Source organism: Apteryx rowi, unplaced genomic scaffold, assembly GCF_003343035.1.
Source record: "Apteryx rowi isolate R43461 unplaced genomic scaffold, aptRow1 scaffold_481, whole genome shotgun sequence".
Lineage (NCBI taxonomy): Eukaryota > Metazoa > Chordata > Aves > Apterygiformes > Apterygidae > Apteryx > Apteryx rowi.
Window position 1 is genome coordinate 171,062 of NW_020450740.1, and position 13,160 is coordinate 184,221.

General features: G+C 37.5%; 1 protein-coding gene across 4 annotated transcripts in view; it reads right to left on the reverse strand.

Moving 5' to 3' along the window:
* Positions 1-201: 201 nt before the first annotated feature.
* The window catches only part of TEC (tec protein tyrosine kinase), a 55,654-nt gene continuing 42,695 nt past the window's right edge, over positions 202-13,160 (reverse strand). For all 4 annotated transcript variants that reach the window (XM_026078642.1, XM_026078643.1, XM_026078644.1 and 1 more), the window contains 11 exons: positions 12,300-12,365; positions 10,434-10,488; positions 10,190-10,269; positions 9,154-9,287; positions 7,429-7,503; positions 6,667-6,838; positions 6,287-6,503; positions 5,670-5,734; positions 4,404-4,522; positions 3,911-4,068; positions 202-1,333 (listed from right to left, as the gene is read on the reverse strand). In XM_026078642.1, coding sequence (XP_025934427.1) covers positions 1,256-1,333; positions 3,911-4,068; positions 4,404-4,522; positions 5,670-5,734; positions 6,287-6,503; positions 6,667-6,838; positions 7,429-7,503; positions 9,154-9,287; positions 10,190-10,269; positions 10,434-10,488; positions 12,300-12,365 — 1,219 coding nt within the window. In that variant the 3' untranslated portion in view covers positions 202-1,255. The remainder of the gene's footprint in view (positions 1,334-3,910; positions 4,069-4,403; positions 4,523-5,669; positions 5,735-6,286; positions 6,504-6,666; positions 6,839-7,428; positions 7,504-9,153; positions 9,288-10,189; positions 10,270-10,433; positions 10,489-12,299; positions 12,366-13,160) is intronic.

Sequence of the window (13,160 nt, forward strand, 5' to 3'; positions counted from 1 at the left end):
GGGAAAGGAGAAGTAACCTCTAAAAGGTAGTTCAGCCATTTCTGCAGTGAACATCTGATCATGGCCAAACTCACATAAATATATTTATACTATAATATATATACTTAGAGTATATAAATGTACAGACATATATACACAGATTATCATAATAGACTCATATGAACAATGAGTTTGGCTGATAAAGCACTGTCTGTCAATAAATTGTTTGCAACCCTTTACTCTGTTCCAAACAACAGTTAACATTGTTTATTTACACACAACATACGATATGACATTTTCTGTTAAGAATGGAAAGGTTAGATCGTTGTACATACAGACGACAAAGGAAAAGGAGTTCTTTAATAATATGAGGGTGTAATTTCTTTCATTTACAGTCTCATATATTGAGCTGCGTATGTAAGTTAGGGTAGAACAAACTCATGCTTGAAAATTTCAAGACAACACACTTTATATAAATAAATGTATAGAATTTATATATTTACAATACATACAGCATATAAATTATTTTATAATTAATCAAAAACAGGGTACTACAGTACACTGACAGCCAGTTGGGCTGAATCTTGGATTTATTTTTCGTAAGTAACATTAAGACTAATCTTGGAAGGTCTTTGGTTGATGAGAGGCCCTAGAAGGTCTCGACATAATCACAGCTTGGTTCTTAGGCAAAGCTTTTGAGTGTTATACCAAACCAATGACTGCATTGTTGGCAACTCACTAGGTGCAAAGGAAAGAGGCATGTTTTGTGTTCTTGATGTGTCATAGAACAACCATCAACTGAGAAAAATAATGTTTCTGGAGAATCTCTGGAAACACTTCAATGTCAGTAACTAGCTATTAATAGATACCTTCAATTTTAAAGCATGCAAATCACTACTACTACCATTTCTACTGCCTGAGTAAAGAGAAACTCAGAAACATGGACTGTATATACATAAATATGACCCAGTAAATGCAAATTAAGCTCTTGGGCTTTGGTCACATTCTCTCTCTTTCTCCACAGAGAGCTCAGTTTGTCCATTATGCGATGCTGACTTCAGAGAAAATATAGGGCCTACTAGTATTGCTGAAGATATTGCGCACATTTCCCAGCATCATATACAACTCCCCGGGTTGAAGTGCAGCAAACGTTACAGGCTCTCCACACTCCTTAGCAACATCCAGCAGCTTACAGGACCAAGCCTTTAAAACAGAAATGAGGCTACATCTCTCCAATGTGGATTCTTTCCTGTACTTGGGCTGCTGCTGTTTTTCTTCAGAAAGCATCTTCACCCTCTGCAATGTCAATGATTGTGTGAAGCAAGTCTTCAAAAGTAGGGCGTGCCTCTGGTTTCTAAAAACAAAAGCATGCACTGTTGTGATCAGCATGTACTAAAGTTACATCAATTTTGATAAATTCTTGGTCTTGATATCATTCTGTGGCAACACATTTACCATCTCATTAAATGTGATGTGAAAAAAAATTTCCTTGTGCTGGTTTTGAACACATCTCTTAATTGCAGTAAGTTTCACCTTATTTTTTGTTTTGACAAGCTGTGAAGAGGTGTTGCTGGACTACAGTCTTCATATAATTCATTACTTTGCATACTGCTGTTCTTTTCCATTTTTCTCCCTATTCTCCCACCCCTAATAAATTGTTGCAATCTTTCTTCATGCAAATTGTTCATGCTCCTAAGCATTTTGAGTGTCCTTCTCTGAAGTCTCTTATTTCAATGCTTATTTTTTGGACTGAGAAATGAGACAGCTACACAGATTTATGTAACAGCATTATTCTATTGCTCTTTTTTCCAAACAGTTCTGTCTGTGTCGTAACATCCTGTTTGCTTCATTTAATTATGGCAATATATTGACGTAGTCTCTTTACTGACCTTGTTGATAGTTAATTTATCATCTTTTGAATGTCTGCGTAACTTGCACTTTTCCTCCATTTAACAACCTAATTAAATTTGTAATGTCTGCTAAATTTTGATGCTTCAGTATTCATTTCCCTTTTCAAGTTATTAATAAATTTATTAAACAATGTCTGAGGCACCTATGATTAATCATATTTTATGACAGATTGAACATTTGTTGCTACCGTGTGTCCTGTTTGAGATTCACAAAGATTTTCTCATGCATGATGACTCTTTAGATAATTAATAATCCCTGATGAAATCAATGAACTTTTAGTCAATTCATTAATGCTCACATAAATTCTATAAATGAATATCAATATTCAAAGAATCTTAACAAATAACTTATGATCTTTGAGGCGATTTATTATTCCATTTTAATGCCCATTCTAAGCAGGTTACCTAATACAAACAAAATTTAATGACCTGAAATTTCTTGGTTCCTGTGAACAGCCTTTTTAACCTATAGACACGTTTGTCATTCTGCAGCCCTCCAGGACAGTTGTTGTTTTAAATATATTCTTTGCTTCATAAACCAGCATGTCGTAAGCTTTAGAATTCACCGGTTGGTTTGATGACTAATTCCTCTTTGTTCTAGCAACTTCCCCACTAAGACAAGTGTCAGACAGTATGTCATCTTTATTCTGGGAAAGAGCAGTCTTTCCCAAGCATCTCTGGGGCAAAGACCAACTAGAAATAAATCACTTGGCTCTTTCAAGTTCCTGGTTTCCTTGATTGCTTTATCCAAAATTAGAGGCATAATTAAATGCATCTACATTTTTATAGATTTTTTGCTTTAATACTGCAAAAAAAGTTTCATACTAATTTAGTTAATACTTAAAGTATTAAATTTGTTTTTGCTGCCCCTTTACCTCTTACCTTTTTGAAAGCTGAACAGTTGATATCTTTCTGGATCAGGAGGATTAGTAGTACAGTGTATTTTTAATCTTTCTTTGTAAATCTTCGGATTTGTGTTTAGGTTCAACTGCAGCCTAATCTGTCCAATTCATGCTATGGACAGCAACATTAACCTTGTTAAAGCAGAGCTCTGTCTAAGTTCATTAGCTTTACTTTAGAGTCATCCTGGGCAGATCACTGCACTGAAGTGGTGCTGCTGCATCCACCACTCAAGGTAACTCCTTCAAAGCCCTCTGTGTCATAACAGGGCCACTGGCGCCCTGCTTTTTCCTGCCCTTCCTCCATCCTGCGGAGCTCATCCAGGCAGACATGAGGAATTTGGAAGTCCCCGAGGGAAGCAGGGGCCTTCTCTCTGTACCTGGGACCCCAGTTCAGGGGAAGGAATGGGACAGGCAGTGTTTCCCCCTCTCCAATTCCTCCTTCCCTAATGTCTCAAAACTTTGTTTTTGGAAATATGGCGACCCTTGTCACGGGGGTGTGGTCCTTAGCTGTCCCACTGTCCTTATTAAACCTTATGGGACATTAAGCCTTTTTACTTCTTTGTCTGCATCTAGTTTTGTGTGCAAAACCTATGACTGGTTACCTCAGTTACGTTAAAATCATATTTATTTGACTACTCTTATACTCTCCACTTTCTTAAAGGGAAAGAACAGAGAGGGATAGACATTAGTGACTAAACTAAACTCATTCTCCCACTGACCTGACTAGAGAACAATACATCATTCAGTTGGTTCTTTTTATGCAGCAAGTTTACACTTTTTCTATCATCTGTGAGTGGCTACGAACATTCAGCTCTGGCCTACTTCTCATCTATTGTGTCCCATCTTTTATGCACGATCAGTAGTGGATCAGGAGCCCTATTCTTTTCCTTGTACTCCTTTTTATCTCTTTCTTGAACAGCCTTAAGTGGAAGATATCCTGGCCATTTTTGTTCCAGGAGCCAATAACTCCAATTATGAATGTTCCCTCAGGAAGCAGGGGTACATAGATACCGCAGGGCCTGACTAAGACATAGTCAGAATACTGCAGTGGAGATTAATTGCTCTTGCTAGATTGACCTTTTGTCAATTGAAAGGCAAAAAATAAGAAAAAATGTATACCTCCTGCCAGCACATCATCATGACATCATATACCAGCTTACAGGCTAATTTGGGCCGATACAAACGATGTCCTTGGCTAACCATAGTTACCACTTCATAGTTGGAGCTTTTTTCAAAGGGCATTTTTCCTTCTGTAAATACTTCCCACATTAAAACACCTAAAAAATGAAAATAAACATTAAGAAAATAAGCAAAAATATTTCTAAAATAAACATGCACTTCAAGATCTAGGCACAAATTTTCTGACAGGGAAGGAGTTTCTTTGAGATCTATATTCTAGAAAGCATTCAAACATGTCTGAAGAAATCTTACTCTACTAGCATGAGTTTAAAAAAAAAAGTTTTCATTATCCCTGTGGAACTTTATGCAAGCATAAAACTATGACAAATGCTTTCACTGAGCTGCTTCTTAGAAGCCTGAAGTCTTGAAAACTGGAGTTTATCTGCTTGTTGATAAACTAAAAAAAAAATAACGGTGTATTTCAGTGTCTTACCAAATGACCAGACATCCGATTTGCTGCTGAATCGGCTATAATTAAAAACTTCTGGTGGACACCACTTCACAGGAAACTTAGCCCCTGAAGAGCTTGTGTATTGATCATCAAGGACATACCTAAAAAATAAAAACCAAAATCCTTCAGTCAGCCTCTAAACTGGCAGATTATATTTTAATTTAGATTTGAATATTAGAAGCTCATATTGCCACCTAGTGGTCATGATTGTTAGTACCACATAATAAAAATCTCAAAGTAGTACTAAAGTTTCAGTTAAGAGCCAGTTAGTTTTTCTTATTAACTCAGAGCCTTCTCTTGTGATTATTAGCTAAACAACACAGGTCTAGGCCACATACAAGTTAAATTTCTATTTATACTAAACTTAAAATGTAATTAAATTTTAAATTTAATTACATTTAACATTTATTCAATTTCTATTTCTGTTTCTAGAAAAAATGATGCAAAAGTGTCAATTTCTTGCTCTACTTCTCATCCGTCAGGCCGAATTCAGGCTTCAGGGCACACGCAGGTTCAGTGGCAGAGAAGGCTGGCACAGCCAACAACAGCACTGTCGAAGCCCAGGTGCTTTTTTTCCCTTTCTTACATGCGCTCCCTCCCTAGCCCCAGCCTCGCCCGCACCCCCCCCCACCCGGGCCAACACAGGCAGCAAACTGAAGCCTCTCTGGTTCTCAGCACCTCACAGTGCTTTGGCTAATGAAATGCAGCTCTGAAACATCTACTCAGAGAGGATCCCTGTCTGACTGAGCAGCCTCTTTGCAACATTTATTTGCCAAAACACACTGACAATTGCTGTCTCTTTAATGCAAGCTCTACTATCCAACAGACAGATTCTAACAGGCCTCCTGCATCACCAGGAAATTAAAATTTATGAAGTCACTACAGAATTTACAGCAAGTTTGTAATAGAAGACCAAATCAGACCATGGAATCGACTTAAAGCCAGGCCTCTCACGGTAAGAGCCAGACACGCCTAACTCTTTATGGAATGAACTACCTTGTTTTGCTTTTCTAGACTCAAAAAGAATAAGGAAATAGATACATGACCACAGAATGAGTAATATTTAAAGGCAACTGGGGCGGGGGGAAATCAAGCAAGGCAGAATTCCTTGGAGAGGTCAAAAACATCATTTTTGCCTGTAATTCTGCCAGACATTTGTTGTCTTACAGGTAAGTGCAAGGGATTGCAGTGAATTTTTGGAAAATTCACTGCAAGTATGTTCGTATACTCGTATGTTTGTAGCCATACCTTGTCATGCCAAAATCAGACACTTTGACCACTCCTGAATCATTCACTAAGCAGTTTCTGGCGGCCTACAAAAGGAACAGTTAGATTTGGATTAAAATTTGCAGTCTCTTTCAAACAATTCGCAACTGTCCAGTGAGAACTTTGTTCTCATTGCTTCGAAAGTTAACTGATTTACCAAATTCAGTGAGGTATTCTCATTAAAATCCAGCATAAAGAGTACACATACATTTGCTCTTAATGATATTATTATAACAAGTGAAACATTTTGTAAAAATAAAAATGAAAAAAAGGCAGGAAAAATTATCTCAGAGGATTAATGAATGGTGAAATGGCACCAATACATCCTAAAGATATGTTATTTTAGCAGAAACAGCTATTAATTCTTTATAAACGTTTTGGAAAGATTTTACTCCGTTTTGTAGGGAGAGATAAACGTCTGAACTTTCTCTGTACAGGGCAACTTTAGAGTCTTGCTTGGAGCCTAAAGAGCTGACGTACAGAACTTAATTCTCTGCAAAAATAAAAGCTGTTATTTACAAATGGGTGGTTTCAACAAGGAATAGATATGTTTAAAAATACAAGTTTTAAAAAGTGTATATTGCATAATGGGATGTTACCAGGTCTCTATGGATAAAGCTGTTCCTCTCCAGGTACTCCATTCCTTCGCACACATCTTGGCACATAGTCAGCAGGATGTCTTTGCTCAACAGTCCGCGTTTTTGCCTCAGGTAGTTCAGCAGGCAGCCATGCTCCATGAATTCTGTCACTATGTAAATAGGTCTCTGCTGTGTGCACACACCGTACAGCTGAACTAATTTAGGATGTGTTAATTTCCTGGAATGATTGAAATCATGTAGTTACTATTACTTCCTCCACCCAGTGCTAGCTCTCCAACCCCATGAAGCTGTAAAAATACCATCTGCCTGAGGTCTCTGACCAGTATACTRCATCAGAAGCCTAGAACTGGCAACAGAAGTGCCACTGTGCGGCAACTCACATCATCACTTTAGCTTCTTCAATGAAATCCTCTTCATACATTGCACCTTCCCGAATTGCTTTGATGGCTACTTTATACTGCGCCCTCCATTTCCCAAGACGCACTACTCCAAAGAGACCGCTCCCCAATTCTCTCATGAAGGTTAGCTCTGATGGATTAATTTCCCATTTCTCTATAAAACCAACCAAACAAAAACCAATGACTGTTATATTAGAGAACATAGTGAGTTGACAGTAATAGGAAGGAGGACAGGGAAACGCCAGACTATTAGCAAGTTACAGAACTTAGGGAGAAAGCTCCTCAGAATTAATTTGAAAACATAGCACTTCTGTATCTTAAAAAACAAACACAAGTTGTTAGGTAGACACAACCTATAAGCAGCTGCTGACCAACATAAAAGGCAAAAATCAAATTTTCTGAGGCCAGTATTTACATACTGGTATTATCAGACTTGATTCAACAGGCTGCTATTAAATAAAATAGTGCCAATGGATAGAAGCTATTCACGCCATCTGATGTGCCGTGCTTAAAACGGATTATTCTGAATTAAGAGAGTAATCAACCCACAGACAAAGATCAAAGGGCCAAGTTTTAAGAAGTGTGACAGCTTATGAAAGAGCAAAGGTGCAGCTCAGTAATCACACAGAGCTCATGGTGTCCACAGAATTTTTAGAAAAAATTTTTAGAAAATATTGCAACAATTCACATATACAAAATTATTAGAGAAATTATTCATAGATTAACATAAAAACACGCAATTACCATAGCTGAACCCTGCAGTTGTCGGTGCTGTCATCTTCTTCGGGGTCACTGGGTAGCGCAGCCTGGTAACAAGACCTGAATTTCAAAGATAATTCATCAAGGGACATAGTTTACTTCTGAAAGGGTGCTAAGCAGCAAATCAGCCACTTGTTCACTGCAAACTGACTAACAATAATCTTACAGGGACATATTTAGCTTTGACTTTTTTCTGCTATTGCATCGTTTTGACTATTCAAAATGCTTACAAGAGGTACACAGGAGCTACCTGTTGGGCCTAAATTGCTGCATCACCTTTACTGATGAGAGGTGGATATAGATATATGTATACATATTTGTGCATGACAGTTATGCTTGCATCAAAATAATTGCTGAGCAGAGACTGCACCTTTCATAAATCAGATTAGAAAGATTGTTTAAAATGTATATTCAAACTGTTACTGCTGATCATTTTTGATTTGTATGTATAAATTGCACCAGTTTCACAAGGGGATTTTACATATACAAAAGTAAGTGCTGCGCACTAGTTCAATAATCTCCTAAAATCTTGTCAGAACTTGATTAAGATGTACAGTAAAAAGAATGAAGCTATTAAAAACAATACTGCTTCTCATTTATTATAACTAATTTTAATACTTATGTTTCAAAGCAGATTTTTCAGAAAGAGAAACAGCTACACAACCGATAAAATAAACCTGTCCCAGAATATCATCAGGAGATGCCTGGTCATCTGAATTTAATATAAGCATCTTGAAAATATATCTCATGACGGAAATTTAAGCACAGAATTTGAAAAAGAATAGTATATTAGTATCTGTGCCTTGAACCAGATTCTGCTATGCTTAATGGTAAGTGGATTCTGGCTATAAAGCCTAGGGAACATAACCTCAATGTCAAGAGGATTCCTAAACTCTCCCCATCTTATCATACAGTGGGCAGACACCAGCATCAGCTGTCAGTGAAAGATCTAAAGCATCTAAGCTTTACAAAGACACATCTTCAGGGATTTCCTGAACAATATATTACTGTTCTCCTTATCTGCTTCTTACATGCAGGCTAGATTATTTTGAATGGTGGAGCCACACATAAAATAAACTAGGGTTTGGAGAGTACTCCGGGGAAGTACCATCCCTATGCATCTGCTGTGGGTTATAGGCTGTTATTGGAGACAGGATGCTGAGCTAAGCGAATGTTTCTTTTTCCTGACCTGATACAGCTATTCTTTTGTTATACTGGGGATCAGCATGTACCAAGAGGCACCAAGACTGTCAAAAGTTTTTGCCACACCTTAGCAGCTTCACCCTGGATTGCTCTAGGCTTGTCTCTTGGCCAGGAGAAAGGATCTAGCCCACTATGCAGCAAATAAATAGGAACGTCAGCTGAGTGATATATAAAATGTAATAGAGAACGCTGAAAAAAAGAAAAAAACATCTGTCTTCATAAAGCCAGAGGCTTCAGATGCCCCCTGTTGCTCATGTACATCCACTAGACTATGCTAATAACAGGAATAGTAAATATATACATATGTGTGTGTGCACATGTATGCATGTATATATAGGGAATGAATATATAGTAATATAGTAAATGTATATATAGTATTATACTAAATATATACAAAAATTTATTTTCAAAGCAAGAAGAACCTATACAAACCTAAAAACCGTCACCAAAACCCTAATACACCTTTTCAAATCCTCCCTAACTGACAAGAAAGTCAGATTCTTTTACCTGCTGCATTATGTTTATGATACTCAATTATTTCTGGAATGGAGTTAAAAAGATGTTTTTCTGCGAGGTAGAACTGTTTTGGTGATGTCACTGTTTCTTTTATATGGTAGTGTCTTATTCCTGATGAACCTTCTCTAAAGAAAAAAAAAGTAAAAATAAAAATACAATGCCATTTCTTGTGAATATAAGAAAATATATATATTGACTTGAAAAAGAACACTGTTTAATACAGAGGCAACATACAAAACGTACTAAGTAACTTTCATATCTGAAGAACTGCACAAATGTAGGGGAGAGCAAATAGGTCCATCCCACATATCCTCCCACCATAGCTGGAAGTAGTATGTTACTCCTCCACTCTCAGAGTTGAAAAGTTGGCACCTGGTCACCAGCACTAGGGGCAACAGCAGAGGGGCTCCATTTGCCCAGTGTCACAGGGCTCAGACGCAACCCCGGCGAAGGGGTGCACGGCATTTCCCACCTGCTTTTGAAGCCTGGGAGATGCTAGCCTTTCCCAGGGAGTGTTTGGATGCAGCGCACATCTCCATCGCCCCAGGGCGGGCGCACACACAGTCTGCACAGGTGCCCTGCATTACACACTTCAGCAGGAGCTCGAATTTCAGAGACACTGAGCATTTGCTACTCACATTCATTTCAATAACCTGGTCAAGTTGAAGATTAACCAATAAAAGGTTAATTTTCAGCCAGATCAGTTCCCTGATCCAGCTCACCACACACCCACACAAACATTTAGGCTGGCATGAGGGAAAAGAATGAATGGCATGGGAAAGTGAGGTTTCTTCTTCTGGTGGCAGTTTACATTTATGTTAGATTAAAGCAACTGTGGCCTAACCCTGGAGTCTAGAAGCTAATTTTAAATTTTAGTCGCCTGTTTTTTTCTGTTTGTTTTTCAAATAGCAGTATTCATTTCTTTGTTGAATTCTCTCTCAGGCTTTCCCCAAGCCTATGAGTTCAAATATGTATGCAAATCAATTCAAACAACGTAAGATGTACAGAGTAGCCACAAAACACTTACCCTCCAAATTTTGTATAAAGGGAAACTGTATACAGGCCTGGCTGACTTGAGTCTCTCACCACAAAACCACCTTCTTTGTCCTAAAATGCAAGCACAACAACAGTTTCATGCCACAAACAGCTTTAAGCTGTATGTTTTTTCTAATTAAGCTGTGATTTGCATGTGCTAAAATGAAACTAATTCTAATAAAAGAAGCTACTTTAACTAAATCCTATGGTTGCTAATACAACAGTACAGAACTCACCTCATTTCTAAGGAGTTGTTCTGCCTTGCTTCTGTTCAGATTTCTGCTGTACCATCTGCAATACAACATCACTATGTGATCAAAAATTCTCCAAGGTATTTGATTTCTTTATGTAAAATGCTTAAAGCAAAGTATTATAAAGTTGCAGATTCAATAATTTTATGATGCTGAAGGTCAAGAAGTGAACTGAATTGACCAAAGGTCAATTTACCAAAAATAAAAAAATAAAATAAAAAAATAAAAAAATCAGTCTCTATTATGTTGCACAGCTTACCCATAAAAAYGCTCTGAAATAAATCCAGTGAGATCCCACAGAAGCCAACAAAATACAGGTGAAATAACTCATTTTTCAAGAAAAATGCTTCTCAAAAATATGAGCATGCTGATAGCAGTTGTTTCTCTGAATGGCAGCCTGAAGGCAGACTGGCAATCTCAAGTAAATTCTGAAGTAGCCACCTATACACCAGCCAAATTACCTGTTGAGCCGATTGATAGACTTGTGTTTAATTCAATAACTTTGTGACTAGTTTTGCCTTTCAAGGGAAGAATGACCTAACAAAGAGCAGTTTAAAAGTGAACTAAATGTCACAGTTGCATAGCCCTGAGCTCTGTGCTGCACAGCCAGGTTAAAGCAGCCAGAGAATTCACTGAAATTTTTGCCAGCTGCAATGAATAAAAATAAATAAATAAAACACAATAAAAAAACCCCACAGAGCTAGCAAATGGTGTGGTGCAATAGTTTTGAGCTATGCCGATAGAATGGTAAAAGCCTAGGGAAGTGATATAGAAGCCTCTGCACAAGTTCTGCTCTTCCAGAGTTAGTGGTTTCCTGCAGTTTATAGACAACTTGGAGTAATCCTCCCTAGACTCTTCAGTGACTCAGAATGACGTCACCAAGGTGGCAAGGCACAAAGTGGCCGGACCAGATAAGGCAGCCCAGCTCCTTCCTTCCTTTTCTACCAGTTTCACAGCACAGCCCAGAGCAGGACAGGGCTTGTAACAAAAGTCTCAAAGATGAGGGAGTAACAAGAACAAACAATATCCTCTAAAAAAGCTGAAGGCAAAATCCCAGAAGAAATTCTATCTTCTGCCAAAACACAGAAGTAGGAGCCATACATGACAGAGTAGAGTTTTAGAACTATTAATGGGGTTTCATAAACTGTTTTAAATATTCTTTCCTTACAGCTCCATTTTATCTAAGACTCAGGAAGTAAGTCATAAGTGTCCATACACATCAGGCGCAACAGTTCAAGTTACACTGAAATTTGAGTATCAAAAACAGGCTTGGAGAATGGAGTGTTACATTTCATTTTGATGTTCTTAACCAAGTATTCCATAATCAAACATCAGTTGGTTGTGGCAATTAAAAAAAGAATAAAAATAAACTTTCTATTGTTAGTTGATGAACTGCATGCATATACTGAGACTTAAAATGCACTGACTGATATATTTGGTTGAAAATTAAACCTGCCCTCCAAAATCTCTGATCTGTTATGTTTATTTTGTGCAATTCTTGATGTTTTCTTTTCTACTATGTTACTGCCACACACTTCGGATAGCTGTGCCACTTTAATGTTTCCCATAGTCTATTGCAGAGTATAATGAGGGTATTCATTTCTTTTGCTGTTAATAATAGCCTAAAAACTACATGCCTGATTACCATCTCATTTCATTCTAAATTAAACCTCAAAATCAGCATGGAGAATCAGAACAAAAACGTGCATATTTCAAATATTTAACTTTAATCTCCAAGACCAATGTTATAATGTGTGAATAACTGCTTTTAAACCTTTAAAAATATTTTGCAATTCTTAAAGCATAGCATTTATTTTGTTCTTCCACATTTTAATTTAAAGATTCACTTACTCATATTGATCAAGGTTGTTAGACTTCTTTCCTGTTACATAGTTGCTTGGAATATATCCTTGATTTCTAGAAGAATATATAATACAAAATCTGAATAAAAAGATACAAAATTGCATGCCTAGAAAACAATCTTTTATGCTGTTAATTACCAGAGGTCACTAGCAGTCATTGGTTTATTGCAGACCCACTCTACTACTCATTACCTAGAAAGCCATTTTCCTCAAGTAACTTTTATTGCACCTAAAGAAGTTAAAACAGTCAGCAGAAGTGTYCAAGAAAACCAGCAGAAGGGTCAAAACAAGCAACTCTCTGCTTTGCTGTCACTTCTGCACTTGAATGAACCAGCCAATCTCCAGGAGCATGTTTTGAGACTGCCACAGCAGCCCTGCTATGTGTAATGACTGAAAACTACCCCTAACATTTTGCAACATTGACCTAATAAATAGTGAAGTATAGAAACTCTCACTTATAAATATTAGGGAGAAGTTCTAATTCAGAGAATGTAAAAGCTGGGCATTGCAGTTGGTGAAGTGGCAGCCATTAAGGCACCTCACTGATTCTTCAGCAGTCTCGCTCTCATTCAGAGATTACCCCTAATGATCCAGCTATTAAACAAGATAATGATCGTTCATGCCTGAAAGTCAGAGCCTACTGATCTGAATGTTAACCATATTGCTCCCTAATGAGCCATTCCCCAGGGAAGCAGGAGTATTTTACCAGTCTAGCTAGGTTTTGCAGGCTGGCTGACATTTTAATTAGGAAACCATAAGGTCTGACAGGAAATATAACTGTAAAAGCTTCTAATTCTGCAACAGTCTATGCATGCAGACTCTGCAATTTATTGAGAACCTCATTTTTTCA